Genomic DNA, 16,990 nt, shown 5'->3' with positions numbered 1-16,990 from the left:
CATTCCTGTAAAGGTTGGTTGGTTTAAAGGTGGGAGAAAGGACCAGACTATGAGGTCATTGGTCTCTTGTTCCTAATAAAACAATGTCACAAGTGTGAGAATAAAATGGACGAAACACAACACAAAACGGAAAGAAAGGAAAAGCCACAAGAACAAAGGGAAGGCAACAAATACTAAAAGGAACAAGAGTGTACAAGAAAACAAGAGACGCTAGAAACAGAAGAGAGTAAAACACAAAAGCAGATTACAGTGGCTGGCCAACCATGAGAATAAAAAGGGAAAGCCAGCCAGTCCGCAACACATTAAAACCTCCACCCTAAAAGCATTAGGGTGAAGGACACAGAGGGACAAAGGACATGCGCTAAAAACTACATGGAAGTATAAAATCCACTCTCATGCATAAAACTAAAGCTGCTGTGGAGGCATTGTCGCCCAACACCGAAGGCAGGGTGCTGGGAAAGTTAAAAGTCTGCCGCAGAGCAGCTAAAAGCGGGCAGTCCAACAAGAGGTGGACAAGAATGAGATTTTCACTCTGCAGCGGAGTGTGCGCTGATATGAAACTTCCTGGACGATTAAAACTGTGTGCCCGACCGAGACTCGAACTCGGGACCTTTGCCTTTCGCGGGCAAGTGCTCTACCAACTGAGCTACCGAAGCACGACTCACGTCCGGTACTCACAGCTTTACTTCTGCCAGTATCCGTCTTCTACCTTCCAAACTTTACAGTAGCTCTTCTGCGAACCTTGCAGAACTAGCACTCCTGAAAGAAAGGATACTGCGGAGACATGGCTTAGCCACAGCCTGGGGGATGTTTCCAGAATGAGATTTTCACTCTGCAGCGGAGTGTGCGCTGATATGAAACTTCCTGGCAGATGTCACCGCAGTATCCTTTCTTTCAGGAGAGCTAGTTCTGCAAGGTTCGCAGAAGAGCTTCTGTAAAGTTTGGAAGGTAGGAGACGGATACTGGCAGAAGTAAAGCTGTGAGTACCGGACGTGAGTCGTGCTTCGGTAGCTCAGTTGGTAGAGCACTTGCCCGCGAAAGGCAAAGGTCCCAAGTTCGAGTCTCGGTCGGGCACACAGTTTTAATCTGCCAGGAAGTTTCAAGAGGTGGACAACTTGTCATTTGGGAGCCACAGCGACACTTAGGTGGGTCCTCGCAACGGAGTAGGTAACCATGCGTTAGCCATGTATGGCCAATGCAGAGGACAACTGATTCCCTGCGAGAGGCCTGCATGGAAGACTTCCACACATTCATAGTCTCCTTAATGACACGCAGTTTGTTGTGCATGCTGTTATGCCATTCCGTCTCCCAGAGCCGGAAAACCCTGTGGTGTAAGACAGAACGCAGGTCAGCCTCAGAGATGCCCATCTCCAGAAGCAGTTTCCGCGTCTCCTGTCTGGCCAGCGTGTCGACAAGTTTGTTGTCGGGGATTCCAACATGTCCTGGGACACCACGGAATGGCATATATGTCCTCCTGAATGGGTGCTGCCAGAGGGTGGCGAGGGTAGCACTGGTTGATAGCTAGTAGGCTGCTCAATGAGTCAGTACACAGGAGAAATGAATCGCCAGGGCATGAGCGGATGTACTCAAGAGCACAAGATATGGCCGCTAGCTCTGCAGTGAAAACACTGCAGCCAACTGGCAAGGAGTGCTGCTCAATATGACCTCCACAAACATATGCGAAGCCTACGTGACCATCAGCCATTGAGCTGTCGGCGTAAACCACTTCAGAGCCACAGGACATGTCAAGAATCGATAGGAAGTGGTAGTGGAGAGCGGCGGGGTTAACGGAGTCCTTAGGACCATGCAAAAGGTCCAGACGAAGCTGCGGCTGAGGTGTACACCATGGAGGCGTACATGAACGGACCTCAAGTAGAGGTGGACTCTAGTTCGGAGAGACGGGACCACACACAAACTGCAATCGTTAGACCCGATCTGGGCCACAGATGTGGGAGGGACTGCTGCGAGCAGGAAAAGGAGATGGTAATTCGGATGCTTAGGGGAACTATGAATATGTGCTGCATAACTCTTGAGCAGTTGCACACATCTGATCTGCAGTGGAGGGTCACCAGCCTCCACCAGTACGCTGGTCACCAGACTCTCCCTGAAAGCTTCTGTCGCTAATCGAACACCTTAGCGGTGCACAGGGTCGAGTAAATGCAATGCTGAAGGTGCTGCCGAACCGTAAGTCAAACTCCCATAGTCAATTCAGGATTGGACAAGGGCTCTGTAGAGCTGCAGCAGCATACATCGATCTGCAACCCAATTTGTGTTGCTCAGGCAATGGAGGTCATTGAGGTGCTGCCAGCACTTCTGCTTAAGCTGACAAAGATGAGGGTGCCAAGTCAATTGAGCATCGAAAACCAGTCCTAGGAATTGATATGTCTCCAATACAGTGAGTGGATCGTCATTAAGGTGAAGTGCAGGTTCCACATGAACAGTTCGGCGCCGGCAGAAGTACATGACACACGACTTTGCAGCTGAAAACTGGAAGCTGTGGGCTAGAGCCCATGACTGCGCCTTGTGGATGGCTCCCTGGAGGCGCCGCTCAGCAACAACAGTACTGGAGCAGCAGTAAGAAATGCAGAAGTCTTCTGCATACAGAGAAGGTGAGACAGAGGGTCCCACAGCTGCTACTAGACCGTTAATGGCCATTAAAAATAGACACATGATACAGAGCCCGGCGGGATTCCATTTCCTGGATATGGCTGGAACTATGTGAGTCACCAACTTGGACACGGAAAATACAGTGTGACAGGAAGTTTAGGATAAAAATCAGAAGTGGTCCCTGGAGACCCCACTCATACAAAGTGGCAAGGATATGATGTCGCCAAGTTGTGCCGTATGCTTTACGTAAAGTCAAAAAAGATGGCAATCAGGTGTTGCCATCTGGAAGAGGCTATTTGGATGGCAGACTCAATGGACACAAGATTATCAGTGGTAGAGCGACCCTGGGGGAAGCCACCCTGACATGGAGGCAGCAAGCCACGTGACTCCAGGACCCAACCCAACCGCCGACAGAACATACGTTTCAGCGGCTTACAAAGAATGTTGGCGAGACTGATGGGCCGATAGCTATCCACATCACGCACGTTTTTACCGGGTTGGAGCACCGGAATGATGGTGCTTTCCCACCATTGCAATGGAAAGACGCCATCACACCAGATCCGGTTGAAGATGATAAGAAGTTGCGTGTAGTCAGATGAGAGATATTTAATCATCTGGCTGTGGATGCAATCAGGTCCAGGAGCTGTGTTGGGGCAATATGCAATGGGACTGAGGAGCTCCCACACTATAAATGAGGCGTTATAGGATTCACTGCAGTGTGTTGTCAATGAGGACATTCCCTTCCAGCCGCCGTTTGAGTGTGCAAAAGACTGGGGGGGGGGGGGGGGGGTGTAATTCTCTGACACAGGGGCTCGAGCAAAGTGCTCAGCAAAGTGTTTGGCAATTGCGTTTGCATCAATACTTAACTCGCCATTTATGGTAACACCGGGGACAGCTGTTGGGGCCTGGTACCCTAAAAGACATTTGATCTTTGCCCAGATTTGGGAGGGTGACGTGTGGCATCCAATGGTGGAGACTTATCTCTCCCAACACTCCTCCTTCCATTGTTTGGTAAGGTAGCAAACATGGGTACGGAGCTGTTTAAAGGCTATGAGGAGCTCCAGGGAAGTGTGCCGCTTATGCAGCTGTGGAGCTCACCAACACACCTTAATGGCTTCAGTGACTTCTGGTGACCACCAAGGGCTGCCTTACGCCTTGGGCACCCCCAAGGAGTTATGGGCATTAAAATCTCCCAGAAGTAGGAAAAGTTTAGGAAGGTGATTTATCAGTGCAGCTAATACATTCAGGGGTACTGCACCACCTGGAGGAAGATATACAATACAGACAGTTATTTCCTGTGGCGTCATTCTGACAGCCACAGCTTCAAGGAGGGTTTGAAGGGGCACATGTTCACTACAGAGTGAGTTTAGGACATAAACGCAAACTCCACCTGACACACTATTACAGTCGCTACGGTTCCTGTAATATCCCTTATAGCCCCAGAGGGCAGGGGTACGCATTGCTGGGAACCAGGTTTCCTCGAGGACAATGCAGATAACAGGTGTAAAGCTTAACAGTTGCCGTAGCTCAGCCAGGCGGTGGAAAAAACCACCGCAATTCTATTGGAGGATGACATCGTGAGACTGGGAAGGCATGGAACATTCAATGAGGCAGTTTACATCTCAGTCACCTGCTGCCACCAATTTGTTGCCTGTGAGTCTATATCCGTTGTGTCTGACAGTCTGACGAGATCTAAGTCCTCAGTGGACGCCAAAATCTCCACCCCATCCTCAGCCGCAGAGCTTGTAGGTAGCGGTGGTGTGGGTGCCACCGAACTTTCCTTGGCCTTAGGGGTTTTCATTTTGGATTTTTCTTGCTGCTCCTTGTTTCCCTGGCTGGGAGGACTTCACTGGCTCAGTCTCCGGGACTGAGGACGAGTGTAAAGCCCTATGACCAGCTGCTTTTGGGCTCTTCAGCCCCTGGCGGGTGTCACCTCTCCCACTAGAAGAAACCTGTGAAGGGAGTGACCCAAAGGACCCCTTCCTAGCAAGACAATCCAAAGACGACTTATGCTTTTCGGCTTAGAAGTGGGGACAGGCGTCCCTGATGGTTGGCGGGGCGTTGCTCCTGAAGTAGGTGGTGCAGGAACAACAGGGAGGGAAATGACCCCACCATCAAGGGGGCAGGTGTAGTCTTCCAGCTCTGAGAGGTGACCTGGGTTGGCAGAGCTAATGGTGCCAGAACTGTTGTAGTAGCGGCATAAGACGATGTCATACGCACAGGATCCAAGCGTTCAAATTTTTTAACAAAGATAGGAGTTGGGGCACATGGAGTGATGGGCATCCCCAATCTCGGCATGTGACGCTGGAAGTACAGCGGGAAGATGTATGGCCGAACACCCAGCACTTAAAGCACCGCATCAGGGGAGGGATATAGGGCTCTGCATCACGCTAGTAGACGATCACCTTGACCTTCTCGGGCAATATATCACCCTCAAAGGCCAAGCTGAAGGCACCAGTGGCAACCTGATTGTTCTTTGGATCCTGGTAGACACACCGGACAAAATTTACACCTCACTGCTCTAAATTGGCGCACAGCTCATCGTCGGACTGTGAAAGACGGTCTCTGTAAAATATGATACCCTGGACCATATTTAAGGTCTTATGGGGAGTAATGGTTACAGAAACATACCCCAGATTGTCACAAGCAAGTAACTTCTGTGACTGGGCAGAGGATGTTTTGATCAAGACTGACCTATATCTCATTTTGGACAAGGCATCCATCTCCCTGAAAGTGTCCTCTAAATGCTCAATAAAAAGCTGAGGTTTCATCGTCCTGAAAGATTCCCCATCAGCTCTTGAACATACAAGGTACCGGGGCGAATAAGATCCGCTGCCATCCTTAGCCTGACGTTACTCGCATGGTGTGGTCAGGGAGGGGAACGATTTGGAGTCTTATTTCTGTGCGTTGAATTGAGCTCGTGATCGCTTAGAGACTGCTGGTGTTTCACTACCAGCAAGAGATGGACTATGTTTCATCGCATGCCATCTGCCCTGATGCCACCCACTCGGACCAGGGGCTCTCCCCACGGGCGCCACCCAGCCGCAGCAAAAGCCACCTGGCAGAATGGCCATTGCCGGGGGTCCCAATGCCCCAGGGGAATGGGCATCTACCCCTTGGCATACATGGGGAGTTAACAGCACAGGCATCAGCAGAGCAATCCCTGTGTGGTCAGGGGACTACAACCAACAGGGTACCCACCACGACAGACTGGCTAGCATGCTTGATATCGTGAGCAAAGTTTAAGTGCAGTCCTCACATATTTTTATTCATATTTCTGTGCATGCCCAGTAAAGGGTTAAGTATATGTTATGTAACTCAATAATTAAAAATCAAGTCATTTTTAATGAGTCATTATCAGAAAACAGATTTACAGTCATACAAGTACAGATAATGTTACAAGCCTCTTTACATTCTATATGAAATTAGTGTTTAAAATACATGAAAATTAAATTTATATTACATACTGACCGTTTTAGTAACTCTGAATTGTCCAGCTTTGATTGATTAACATTTACAATGGATAACCTAAGCTGGAAAGTAACTATTGTAAGTTAATTTGATACAGAAGAAAAGCAAGGTTTACAACGCTTTACAAAACACAGTTATTGAAGATGAATTTTTACAGGTAATGTTTTTGTATTTCCAAGTACTCCATAGTGTTCGGCCCATAAAACAATATTGGGATTTGCATCCATATTAGAGATGTAGTCATTGAAAAATGCCAACAAAATTCTAACATGAAATTATTTCCACATGCACAATAGACATCATTAGCAAAACTAAATTACTTCTATAAAACTGAAGTAACACTATTTACAACATTAATAATATTCCCGTCTAAAGCAAGTAACAAAAACAAAGCACACACACATTCACATTACAGTTAAGTTATCTCCATACATTCTGAGAACTCACTGAATTTGTTCTCTTCACAGAAACAGCACAAAGTTTTTCTGAATATATTATTCTCATTAGCTGACAATTTCCCCAAGCCCAATTTCAGTCCACCACTGGGTCATTCTGTGTGAAATCAACCAATAATGTAAAGTTGAACTGCTATTTTGAATTTGATTTTCGTAATTTTATTCTATTCCTGTAAACAAAAAAATTATCAGTATCTGGGCTGTCAAGAATCAGGCCATCGGTTGATTTCACATGGTCTGATCCATTACAATAGCATTTAAGCATTTTCATACTTGTTAAATTATGGTTTTCATGCATCTGATGCAGACATAACACATGATAAAAATAAAAATTTTAATATTTCATTACAAGCGTAAAAAAGCATATTGGGAGTTGGTCAAACTACAAATCAGTATAAGAAACTTAGACTTTAGGTGTTAATGCAGTATTTGATACAAAAACAACTGAATCACGAACGTCAGGCTGCAATGTGTTCAAAGATCCAACACAAACTACCGATGAGGATTTGTACGGGTTATTTGATTTTCTGGTGCTTCGTCGTACTGGAGTTGCCACATAATGCAAAGATTTTGGCTCCACACCAAGGTCAGCACTCAACCTGCAATATAAATAACTTTGTAAACAAACAAGACATTAACATGCTTAACAAGATGACAAATGTGTCCCTACAATAAAATTGAAAATGTTACTCTATAAAAATAGATGCAATGTAAAAATTTAATACCCACAAACTGAAATCAGATTTCTTCACTTGCTGAGAGAAACAAATGTAATGAAGAGAACATTCTACCAGCGATGACATTGAAACCATTTTCAACACTAGCACTTGATCACGTCGCCATATGGTTTATGAACACTATGTTGTGCATGAACACACTAAGGTAAATCCTGAACATCTACACTGGATGCGATGGAGAGATGAAACCAGGACATGAAGCTCTACATCCAAATCATGCCTCTCAGCAGGAGCAGTAGCAGCAGCAGCAGCAGCAGCAGCAGCAGCAGCAGCAGCAGCAATGTATATTTCAATATGAAAATTCCACTTCTACTTCACATACAAAATTATTATTTAATTTGTACTCTTAGCCCTCTAACTACTAACCCAATTATAAATTCATCAACAGAAGACAAGTATATCACCTTATGAACTCTCTTCAAATGAAGAATGCGACACAAGTAGTTATTCCACAACAGAGGTGCAAATTATGTAAATATCTCCATTCTTTTGACAGTTCATACAATTAAAATCTCTATCTTTACAGTACACCATTTGTTAACATCAGAGGACCAAAATTGCAATAATAGTGAAACAAATGTTAACGGTAGGCAAAGGTGACCATGTTGTCATTTCTAAAACTCTCAAGTCCAACACTGATTGTATGAATTATTCTGTAACGGTTTAAGAGGGTGGTATTATAGATCACAACAGTATGGTTATCAGTGATCTTTCTGGATAGAAGCATATGGGTTTAGTTAAAAAAAATATATATATGCCTTTCCTCACATGCAGTACTACTGTTAATGCATAACAACCAGACACAAGTGCTGGCATATTCACCAACAATCATTAACAGTCAAGGAGTTCAAAAGATCCAGCATGGGTAAAATATTACTCTAAGGGCTCACGTTCAGAGGATGTCATGTTTCCAAATAGAGAAGGAATTAGCATATTTCATTAAAATATAGGAGGTATTAGAGATAAAGTTAGTGAACTGCTTATAGATGTTGACTCTGAAATTATTGGTATGTCTGAGGACCACTTAAGTAATTTGACAATTCAGATGCTTCCTTTACCAGGATACAGATTAGCTGGCTGTTTTTCAAAGAGTTACTTGCGGGTGGAGTATATATATATATATATATATATATATATATATATATATATATATATATATATATATATATTCCAAGACTTACCAAGCGGGAAAGCGCCGGCAGACAGGCACATGAACAAAACACACATGGCTTGTGTCTGTGTATGTGTGTGTGTGTGTGTGTGTGTGTGTGTGTGTGTGTTTGTTTTTAATATATTTTTCCCATGTGGAAGCTTCTTTCTATTTTATTTACATCATCATCATATACAAATGTCTGCTTGTGCCTGTGTATGTGTGTGTGTGTGTGTGTGTGTGTGTGTGTGTGTGTGTGTGTGTGTGTGTGTGTGTGTGTGTGTGCGCACGCACGCACGCACACACGCACACACACGATAGTGTACACCTGTCTTTTTTCCCCCCAAGGGAAGTCTTTCTGCTCCCGGGATTGGAATGACTCCTTACCCTCTCCCTTAAAACCCTTATCCTTTCGTCTTTCCCTCTCCTTCCCTCTTTCCTGAAGAAGCAACCGCCGGTTGCGAAAGCTAGAAATTCTGTGTGTGTGTTTTATTTATTGTGCCTATCTACCGGCGCTTTCCCGCTTGGTAAGTCTTGGAATCTTTACTGAGCAGATATTTGAATGGATGTTGTGCAGGGGCAGTTGAATTTGCTGAAACTAAACTTCTAATTATTGTTGTTCATAGGTCCCCTAACTCTGACTTCAGACCCTTTCTGCTCAAGCTAGAATGGGACCTTGATTCACATTGTAAGAAGTACCAGAAATTAGTTGTATGTGGTGACTTCAATACAAATTTTGTATATAACACAAGAAAAATAATGTTGGTAGATCTAAATTCATATGATCTGATGCAGATTGTGTTTTTTGCAACTACAGTGCAGGGGAACAGTAGCACAGCCTTAGACAATATTTTTAGTCATTCTTCATTACTAGATGGGTGTTCTGTTAGTAAAAGGGTGAATGGCCTTTCAGACCATGATGCACATACTTTAACACTAAAAGGCTTTTGTACTCAAATGTCACATATAATTACAAACTATGTAGGAAAATTAATCCAATAGCAATAGATATTTTTTTTAAACCTTGTCAAGGAACAAGAGTGGCAGGATGTTTATAGTGCCGATAGCATAGATGATAAATACAATGCTTTCCTTAACACATTTCTCATGCTCTTTGAGAGTTTCTTTTCATTAGAAAGTTCTAAATGGGGTAGTAGCAGTAATAGGCAGCCCTGGCGGCTGACTAATGGGATAAAGATATCGTGTAGAACAAAGTAGGAATTATATCAAACTGAAGTAGTCACAATCAAGCTACAGCAGCCCATTACAAACAGTATTGTAAGATACTTTTAAAATGTTAGTAGGAAGGCAAAGAGTATGTGGCAAGCTAATTCACAGGATAAAATTAAAACCGTATGGTCAGTTGGGAAGGGACTGTATGGTCAGCAGCAAAAGGTCGACGAAATAAAGACAGTTCGTAGTAAAAATATTTATGTTACTGATAAGTCAGATATATGTACTGTATTTAACAATAATTTTCTTAGCATTGCTGGTGAATTAAACAAAAATTTAGTTTCTACAGAGAATCATAACTTTCTAGGCAAATGCCTTTCTGAGATTGATGTCTGGAATACTGTTGTTGTTGGTTTGGGGGGATTAAAGGGACCAGACAGCTACGGTCATCGGTCCCTTCTGAAATACTCCTCTGTGATAGAGACAAGGGGGTTGAGGCAATAATTAAATAACTGAAGGCTAAGGTAGGTTGGTTGTTTGGTTGGTTTTGGTGTTCGATGGGCGCTAAACATCGAGGTCATCAGTTCCCTGTTCCAAACAGACATACTTGGAAAAGGCCTATACAGTAAAAGCGTAACCTCTGCACCCAGAGGGAGAGAACACCAAGGGGTACAGAGCTAAAATAAACACCGCAATAACACGAAATAGAGGGCACTTAAAAGGAACAGAGCAAATAGTTGACTAGAGTAAAACAGACTACAGTGGTTGATGGATCAGGTAAAAGGTCAACCACTCAACAACAAAATAAGAACATCCAGCTGGAAAGTGTTGATAGAGGTAGAAACACAACTTGTTACCATAAAAGACAGTATTTGGTATCCACGTCACAAAAGTTGCTGGAGTGGGTATAGCCTGAGAAATCATGCGAGATCGCCTGCACTAGAATGAATGATAAAAACCAGCTGCACGGATAAAACGTAAAACTGAGTCAGCTATAGAGGCATCGTCACCTAGAATTAAAGGAAGTGCAGCTGGTATATTAAAGGACTGCCGCAAGGGGCTCCACAGCGACACTTGGGCGGGATCTCACGGCGAAGGAAATAGCTGTGGGTCAACCACGTATGTCCAATTCGGTGACGGCAGAGAACAACTGAGACCCTATGCGTGCTCCTCAAAGATGAGTTCCATACGGCCTTGGACGACTTTACCATGCTGAGCTTATTTGGCGTGTTCAAGACAGACCATTCAGAGTTCCAGATATCGCGGACCTTGCGATGTAGGGCTGACCAGAGGTCTCTTCCATGACACCAAGCTCCAGGGTTGGCAAGTGGTGGCCTGCTTGGCCGACTGATCGACACGTTTGTTTCATGGAATGCCAATGTGGTCCAGGGTCCACACAAACGTCACTAACGACCACACTCGGCAGAGCAAAAACAGCATCTTTAATACCGCGCACCAAAGGGTCCCGAGATAAACACTGGTGGAGTGCTTGCAATCAACTTGGGGAGCCACTGCAGATGACAAATGACTCCCCAGGACAGGAAGAAAGGTGAGCGAGTACACGATAAAGAGCAACCAGCTCCGCAGTGAAAACACTGCTGCCACAAGCCAGGGAATGATGCTCAAGATAGTCGCCGTGGATGATAGCAAACCCAGTGCATCCATCGACCACAGAACCATTGGTGTAGACTACATCTGCATCGCGATACGAGGCAAGAAGAGACATGAACTGTTGACGAAGACTGGTAGGTGGAATGGAAGACTGAGTTGCAGGACAAATCCAAGCAAAGCCACAAGCGAGGGAGGGACCAAGGAGGGGTAGAAGAAGAGGGCCGGAAGGATGGAGGAAGGGGAAAGGACTCTAGTGACAAGAGAAGGGAACGAATGCGGACCACGATCGGGAGACCTGACCTAGGCTGCCGTCGTGGGGAGGGGAGTGCAGATGATGGAAAAAGGAGCCTGTAGTTTGGGTGGTCGGGCGAGGCATGGACGCGGGTGACTTATGACGCAAGCAACTGTTGTCGGCAGAATCGTAGGGGATGGATTCCAGCTTCTACAAGAAGGCTAGTCACCGGACTAGTGCGGAAGGCACCTGTCGCCATTCTGAAGCCACAATGGAGAATCAGGTCAAGGATCTGCAACTTTGAAGGTGCTGCTGAGTCTTACACCATGCTCCCGTAGTCGAGACGGGACTGGACTAAGGCCTTATAGAGCTGTAGGAGGGTTATTCTTGCAGCCCCCCAAACGGTGTGGCTGAGGCAGCGAAGGATGTTAAGGTGCTGCCAGCACCGTTGTTTAAGCTCGCGAAGATGAAGTGTCCAAGTGAGCTGAGCGTCAAACAGCATGCCAAGAAAGCGATGCGTCTCGACAATACGAAGGAGTTCATTGGCAAGGTAGAACTCTCGATGGAGGCGGACCGTATGACGACGACAGATATGCATCACTTGGGTCTTAGAGGCCGAGAACTGAAAACCATGGTTGGATGCCCAAAAATGTGCCTTACGGACAGCTCCCTGCAGCCACTGTTCAGCAACACCAATGCTTGGGGAACTGTAATAAAGACAAAAGTCATCGGCATATAGGGAGGAACAGACTGATGATCCCACCGCAGCCACAAAGACCATTAATCGCCACCAAAAAGAGGAGAACACTGAGAAGCGAGCTCTGTGGGACATAGTTTTCCTAAATAGGAGCAGAGTTAAAATAAGTGCCAACTCCAACCTGAAAGGAGCAATTGGAGAGAAAATTCCGTAGAAAAATAGGAAGTGGACCCCGTAAGCCCCATTCATGCAGCATAGCAAGGATACGATGGCGCCAGGTGGTATTTAACGCTTTCCGAAGAACAAAGAAAATAGCAACTAGATGTTCTCGCCGAGTAAAAGCTGCACGAATAGCCAACTCTAGCAAGATTAAATTGTCGATTGCTGAGCGGCTCTGATGGAAGCCCCCCTGTTGCTTCAAGGATCCACATGAGCCGCCGACTCACCATCCATTCCAGGAGTTTGCACGTAACGTTGATAAGGCTGATAGGGCGACAGCTACCAATCACCAGCGGATCTGCACCAGGTTTCAGCACCAGGATAGTAACGCTACCCAACAAGTTGTGAAAACGCCCTCGGTCCAGATGCGGTTAAACAGGGCGAGTAATTCACCCTGACTGTGCACCGAGAGATGGCAAAGAAAATGGTTGTGAATTCGGTCTGTGCCTGGAGAGGTATCGGGGCAAGCTGTAAGGGCGCTTTGGAACTCCCATTCACTAAATGAGGCGTTGTATAGTTCCTAACGGTGCATGCGAAATGACAAGTGCGTACGCTCAGCCTGCTCTTTAATGGTGCGTAATTCTGCGCTGTAGCCTGCTGTCGTGGAACTACGACCGACATACTCTGCCAGATGTTCGGCGATGGCGAGCGGGTCAGTACAAAGTGTACCCTGAAGAGAATGGCAAGGGACAGACGCATGAGAGCGAAAGCCAAAAATGCGCCGAAGCCGCGACCACACCTGAGATAGGGAGGTGCCAGAACCTATGGTGGCAACATACTGTTCCCAGCAGTCCTGTCTGCTCTGCCGGATTAACCGCCGAGCCCGGGCCGTTTAAAGGCAACCAGATTCTCTAGGGAAGGATGATGCCGATGTTGTTGCAGGGCTCGCCGGTGGTCCCGGGTAGCTTCTGCAATCTCTGGTGTCTACCAAGGGACTGACTTACGCCTTAGGGTACTTTAAGAACAAGGGACAGTTGCCTCAGCAGCAGAAACAATGGCCACAGTGACCTCTTCCACTGCCAAATCAATGTCACCAGGAAGCGGAGCAATGACCGTAGTAGCTGATGTGTAGGCTGCCCAATCAGCTCCACGAAGAGAACATCGAGGCAGCTGGTCAGCGGGTTGGGATTGAAGAAGAGAAACCAGGATAGGGAAGTGGTTGCTACCACAGAGGTGGTCGTGGACCCTCCAACTGAGGTATGGAAGAAGACCTGGGCTACTAAGAGAGAGGTCAATGGCCAAGTATGTGCCATGAGTCAAGCTAAAATATGTGGGAGCACCACTTAAGGAGGCAAATGTCCTGCTGTGCCAAGAGAGTCAACGTTCCTACCCTGGCCCGAGATCTGGGCCCTACCCCATAAAGGATGGTGGGCATAAAAGTCCCCCAAAAGGAGGAATGGCGGGGGGAGCTGGGCGAACAAAGCAGCTAGGTCAGCAAGAGGGGCAACCGCATCTGGGGAAAGGTAGACGGAACAGATGGTAAGTTCCATACCTGCCCGGATTCTAACAGCCACAGCCTCAAGAGCCGTGTGAAGTGGGACTGGGGCACTAGGAACAGTGGAAAGAACACAGACACTGCCAGGCACCCTGTCATATTCTACACGGTTCTTATAGTAACCCCGGTAGCCACAGAGCCTCCCCTGTAGAGCCAGACAAGTGGCAGGGAAGCGGCAGGGAAGCGACACAAAAGCTGTTTCAACTCAGCAAGGTTGTGGAAAAAACCACGGCAATTCCATTGAAGGATAATGGTATCTGAATGAAGACCTCAAAGAACCTGGAGGAGATAGGCCACGCCACAGAAGCACTCGCCGCCACAGATTGCGAAGTAGCCTGATCAGCTTCCATAGGAGCTGTGGGTCAAGCAACATCTAGCTCCTGAGTGGATGCTAGATGAAAGGCTAAGGACTCATGGTTATGTTGGAGTGCCCAGTAGACTATTAAAGTACTGTGTTGCACATGTTAGCCATATTTGTAGTTTTTTCCTTTAGGAGTGGTCAGTTTCCTGAATGATTAAAGTACTCAGTAGTAAATTCGTTTTTTAAAAAGGGAGAAAGGAATAATGCAGGTAATTTTAGACCTATTTCTAATCCATCAGCGTTTGCAAAAGTTACTGAAAAGGCTGTATATGTAAGGATAATTGATCATCTTGTGTCACACAATTTGCTATCAAATGTACAGTTTGGCTTTAGAAGTCGTTTAACAACTTAAAATATTCTCTTTTCTCAGTGAGGTACTGGATGGGTTCAACAAAAGCTTTCAAACACTAGGTATATTTGTTGATTTAACTAAGGTGTGTGTGTGTGTGTGTGTGTGTGTGTGTGTGTGTGTGTGTGTGTGTGTTGATCATAAAATATTGCTCCCTAAGTTGGACCATTACGTAACATGGGGAGTAGCTCACAATTTGTTCACCTCTTACTTTAGCAACAGACAGCAAAAGGTCATTATTCACAATGTTGAGAATGGCTGTGATGTGAGGTCTGAGTGGGGTACACTCAAGTGAGGGATGCCCCAAAAGTCAGAATTGGGGCCACTCCTGTTCCTTATTTATATAAAGGATATACTCTCTAGAATTACAAGTAACTAAAATGTCTCTCTTTGCTGATGACACTAGCTTGGTCATAAAGGACGTTGTGCAACATTGGCTTGGATTTAAATAGCGCAGTTCATGGCTTGCAGAAAGTAAATGCTAAATCACAGTAAGACTCAGTTTCTACAGCTTCTAACATACAATTCAACAAAACCTGACATTTTAATTTCACATAATGGGCATATGAGTAGTAGATCTGAACAGTTCAAATTTCTAGGTTTTCAGATAGATAGTAAACTATTGTGGAAAGCCCACGTTCAGGATCTTGTTCAAAGACTTAATGCCGTCATTTTTACTATTCGAACAGTATCTGAAGTGAGTGATCATTCAACACAAAAATTAGTCTACTTTGCTTATTTTCATTTGCTTATGTCATATGGTATTATATTTTGGGGTAACTCTTCCGATTCTAAAAGGATATTTTTGGTCTCGGAAAAAGATGGTTTGGGCAATAATTGATGGAACTTCACAAACCTCTTGTTGACCCCTGTTCACAAAGCTGGGTATTTTCACATTGACCTCTCACTTGAATTCAATAACCTTAGCACTAATCCATGCACTTTCAAATCCAAACTGAAGAGTTTCCTCATTGGTCACTCCTCCAATTTTGTCGAGGACTTCCTTGAAAAATTAAGCTGATTCTTCTTGTATTGTTGATTGTTGTTGTTGTTGTGGTCTTCAGTCCTGAGACTGGTTTGATGCAGCTCTCCATGCTACTCTATCCTGTTCTAGCTTCTTCATCTCCCAGTACATACTGCAACCTACATCCTTCTGAATCTGCTTAGTGTATTCATCTTTTGGTCTCCCTCTACGATTTTTACCCTCCACGCTGCCCTCCAATACTAAATTGGTGATCCCTTGATACCTCAGAACATGTCCTACCAACCGATCCCTTCTTCTAGTCAAGGTGTGCCACAAACTTCTCTTCTACCCAATTCTATTCAATACCTCCTCATTAGTTATGTGATCTACCCATCTAATCTTCAGCATTCTTCTGTAACACCACATTTTGAAAGCTTCTATTCTCTTCTTGTCCAAACTAGTTATCGTCCATGTTTCACTTCCATACATGGCTACACTCCATACAAATACTTTCAGAAACGACTTCCTGACACTTAAATCTATACTCGATGTTAAAAAATTTCTCTTCGTCAGAAACGCTTTCCTTGCCATTGCCAGTGTACATTTTATATCCTCTCTACTTCGACCATCATCCGTTTTTTGCTCCCCAAATAGCAAAACTCCTTCACTACTTTAAGTGTCTCATTTCCTAATCTAATTCCCTCAGCATCACCCGACTTAATTCGACTACATTCCATTATCCTCATTTTGCTTTTGTTGATGTTCATCTATATCCTCCTTTCAAGATACTGTCCATTCCATTCAAATGCTCTGCTGTCTCTGACAGAATTACAATGTAATCAGCGAACCTCAAAGTTTTTATTTCTTCTCCATGGTTTTTAATACCTACTCCAATTTTTTCTTTTGTTTCCTTTACTGCTTGCTCAATATACAGATTGAATAACATTGGAGACAGGCTACAACCCTGTCTTACTCCCTTCCCAACCACTGCTCCCCTTTCATGCCCCTCGACTCATAACTGCCATCTGGTTTCTGTACAAATTGTAAATAGCCTTTCGCTCCCTGTATTTTACCCCTGCCACCTTTAGAATTTGAAAGAGTATTATAGTCAACATTGTCAAAAGCTTTTTTTAAGTCTACAAATGCTAGAAACTTAGGTTTGCCTTTCCTTAATCTTTCTTCTAAGATAAGTCGTAAGGTCAGTATTGCCTCACGTGTTCCAGTATTTCTACGGAATCCAAACTGATCTTCCCCGAGGTCGGCTTCTTCTAGTTTTTCCATTCGTCTGTAAAGAATGTCTGTTAGTATTTTGCAGCTGTGGCTTATTAAACTGATTGTTCGGTAATTTTCACATCTGTCAACACCTGCTTTCTTTGAGATAGGAATCATTATATTCTTCTTGAAGTCTGAGGGTATTTCGCCTGTTTCGTACATCTTGCTCACCTCATGGTAGAGTTTTGTCAGGACTG

The 16,990-nt window shown here is 44.9% G+C and overlaps 1 protein-coding gene and 1 non-coding gene across 2 annotated transcripts in view; both read right to left on the bottom strand.

Moving 5' to 3' along the window:
• Positions 1–582: 582 nt before the first annotated feature.
• Positions 583–657, bottom strand: Trnas-cga (transfer RNA serine (anticodon CGA)). Its single transcript has one exon. It is a non-coding gene; the product is annotated as a tRNA-Ser (tRNA).
• A 5,275-nt stretch (positions 658–5,932) lies between these two features.
• The window catches only part of LOC126266629 (uncharacterized), a 115,812-nt gene continuing 104,754 nt past the window's right edge, over positions 5,933–16,990 (bottom strand). The window contains exon 10 of the mRNA XM_049970988.1: positions 5,933–7,132. Within this exon, the coding sequence (XP_049826945.1) occupies positions 6,937–7,132 (196 nt within the window). The 3' untranslated portion in view covers positions 5,933–6,936. The remainder of the gene's footprint in view (positions 7,133–16,990) is intronic.

This window comes from Schistocerca gregaria, chromosome 4 (assembly GCF_023897955.1).
Source record: "Schistocerca gregaria isolate iqSchGreg1 chromosome 4, iqSchGreg1.2, whole genome shotgun sequence".
Classification (NCBI taxonomy): domain Eukaryota; kingdom Metazoa; phylum Arthropoda; class Insecta; order Orthoptera; family Acrididae; genus Schistocerca; species Schistocerca gregaria.
This window is presented reverse-complemented; position numbering and strand designations above follow the sequence as displayed.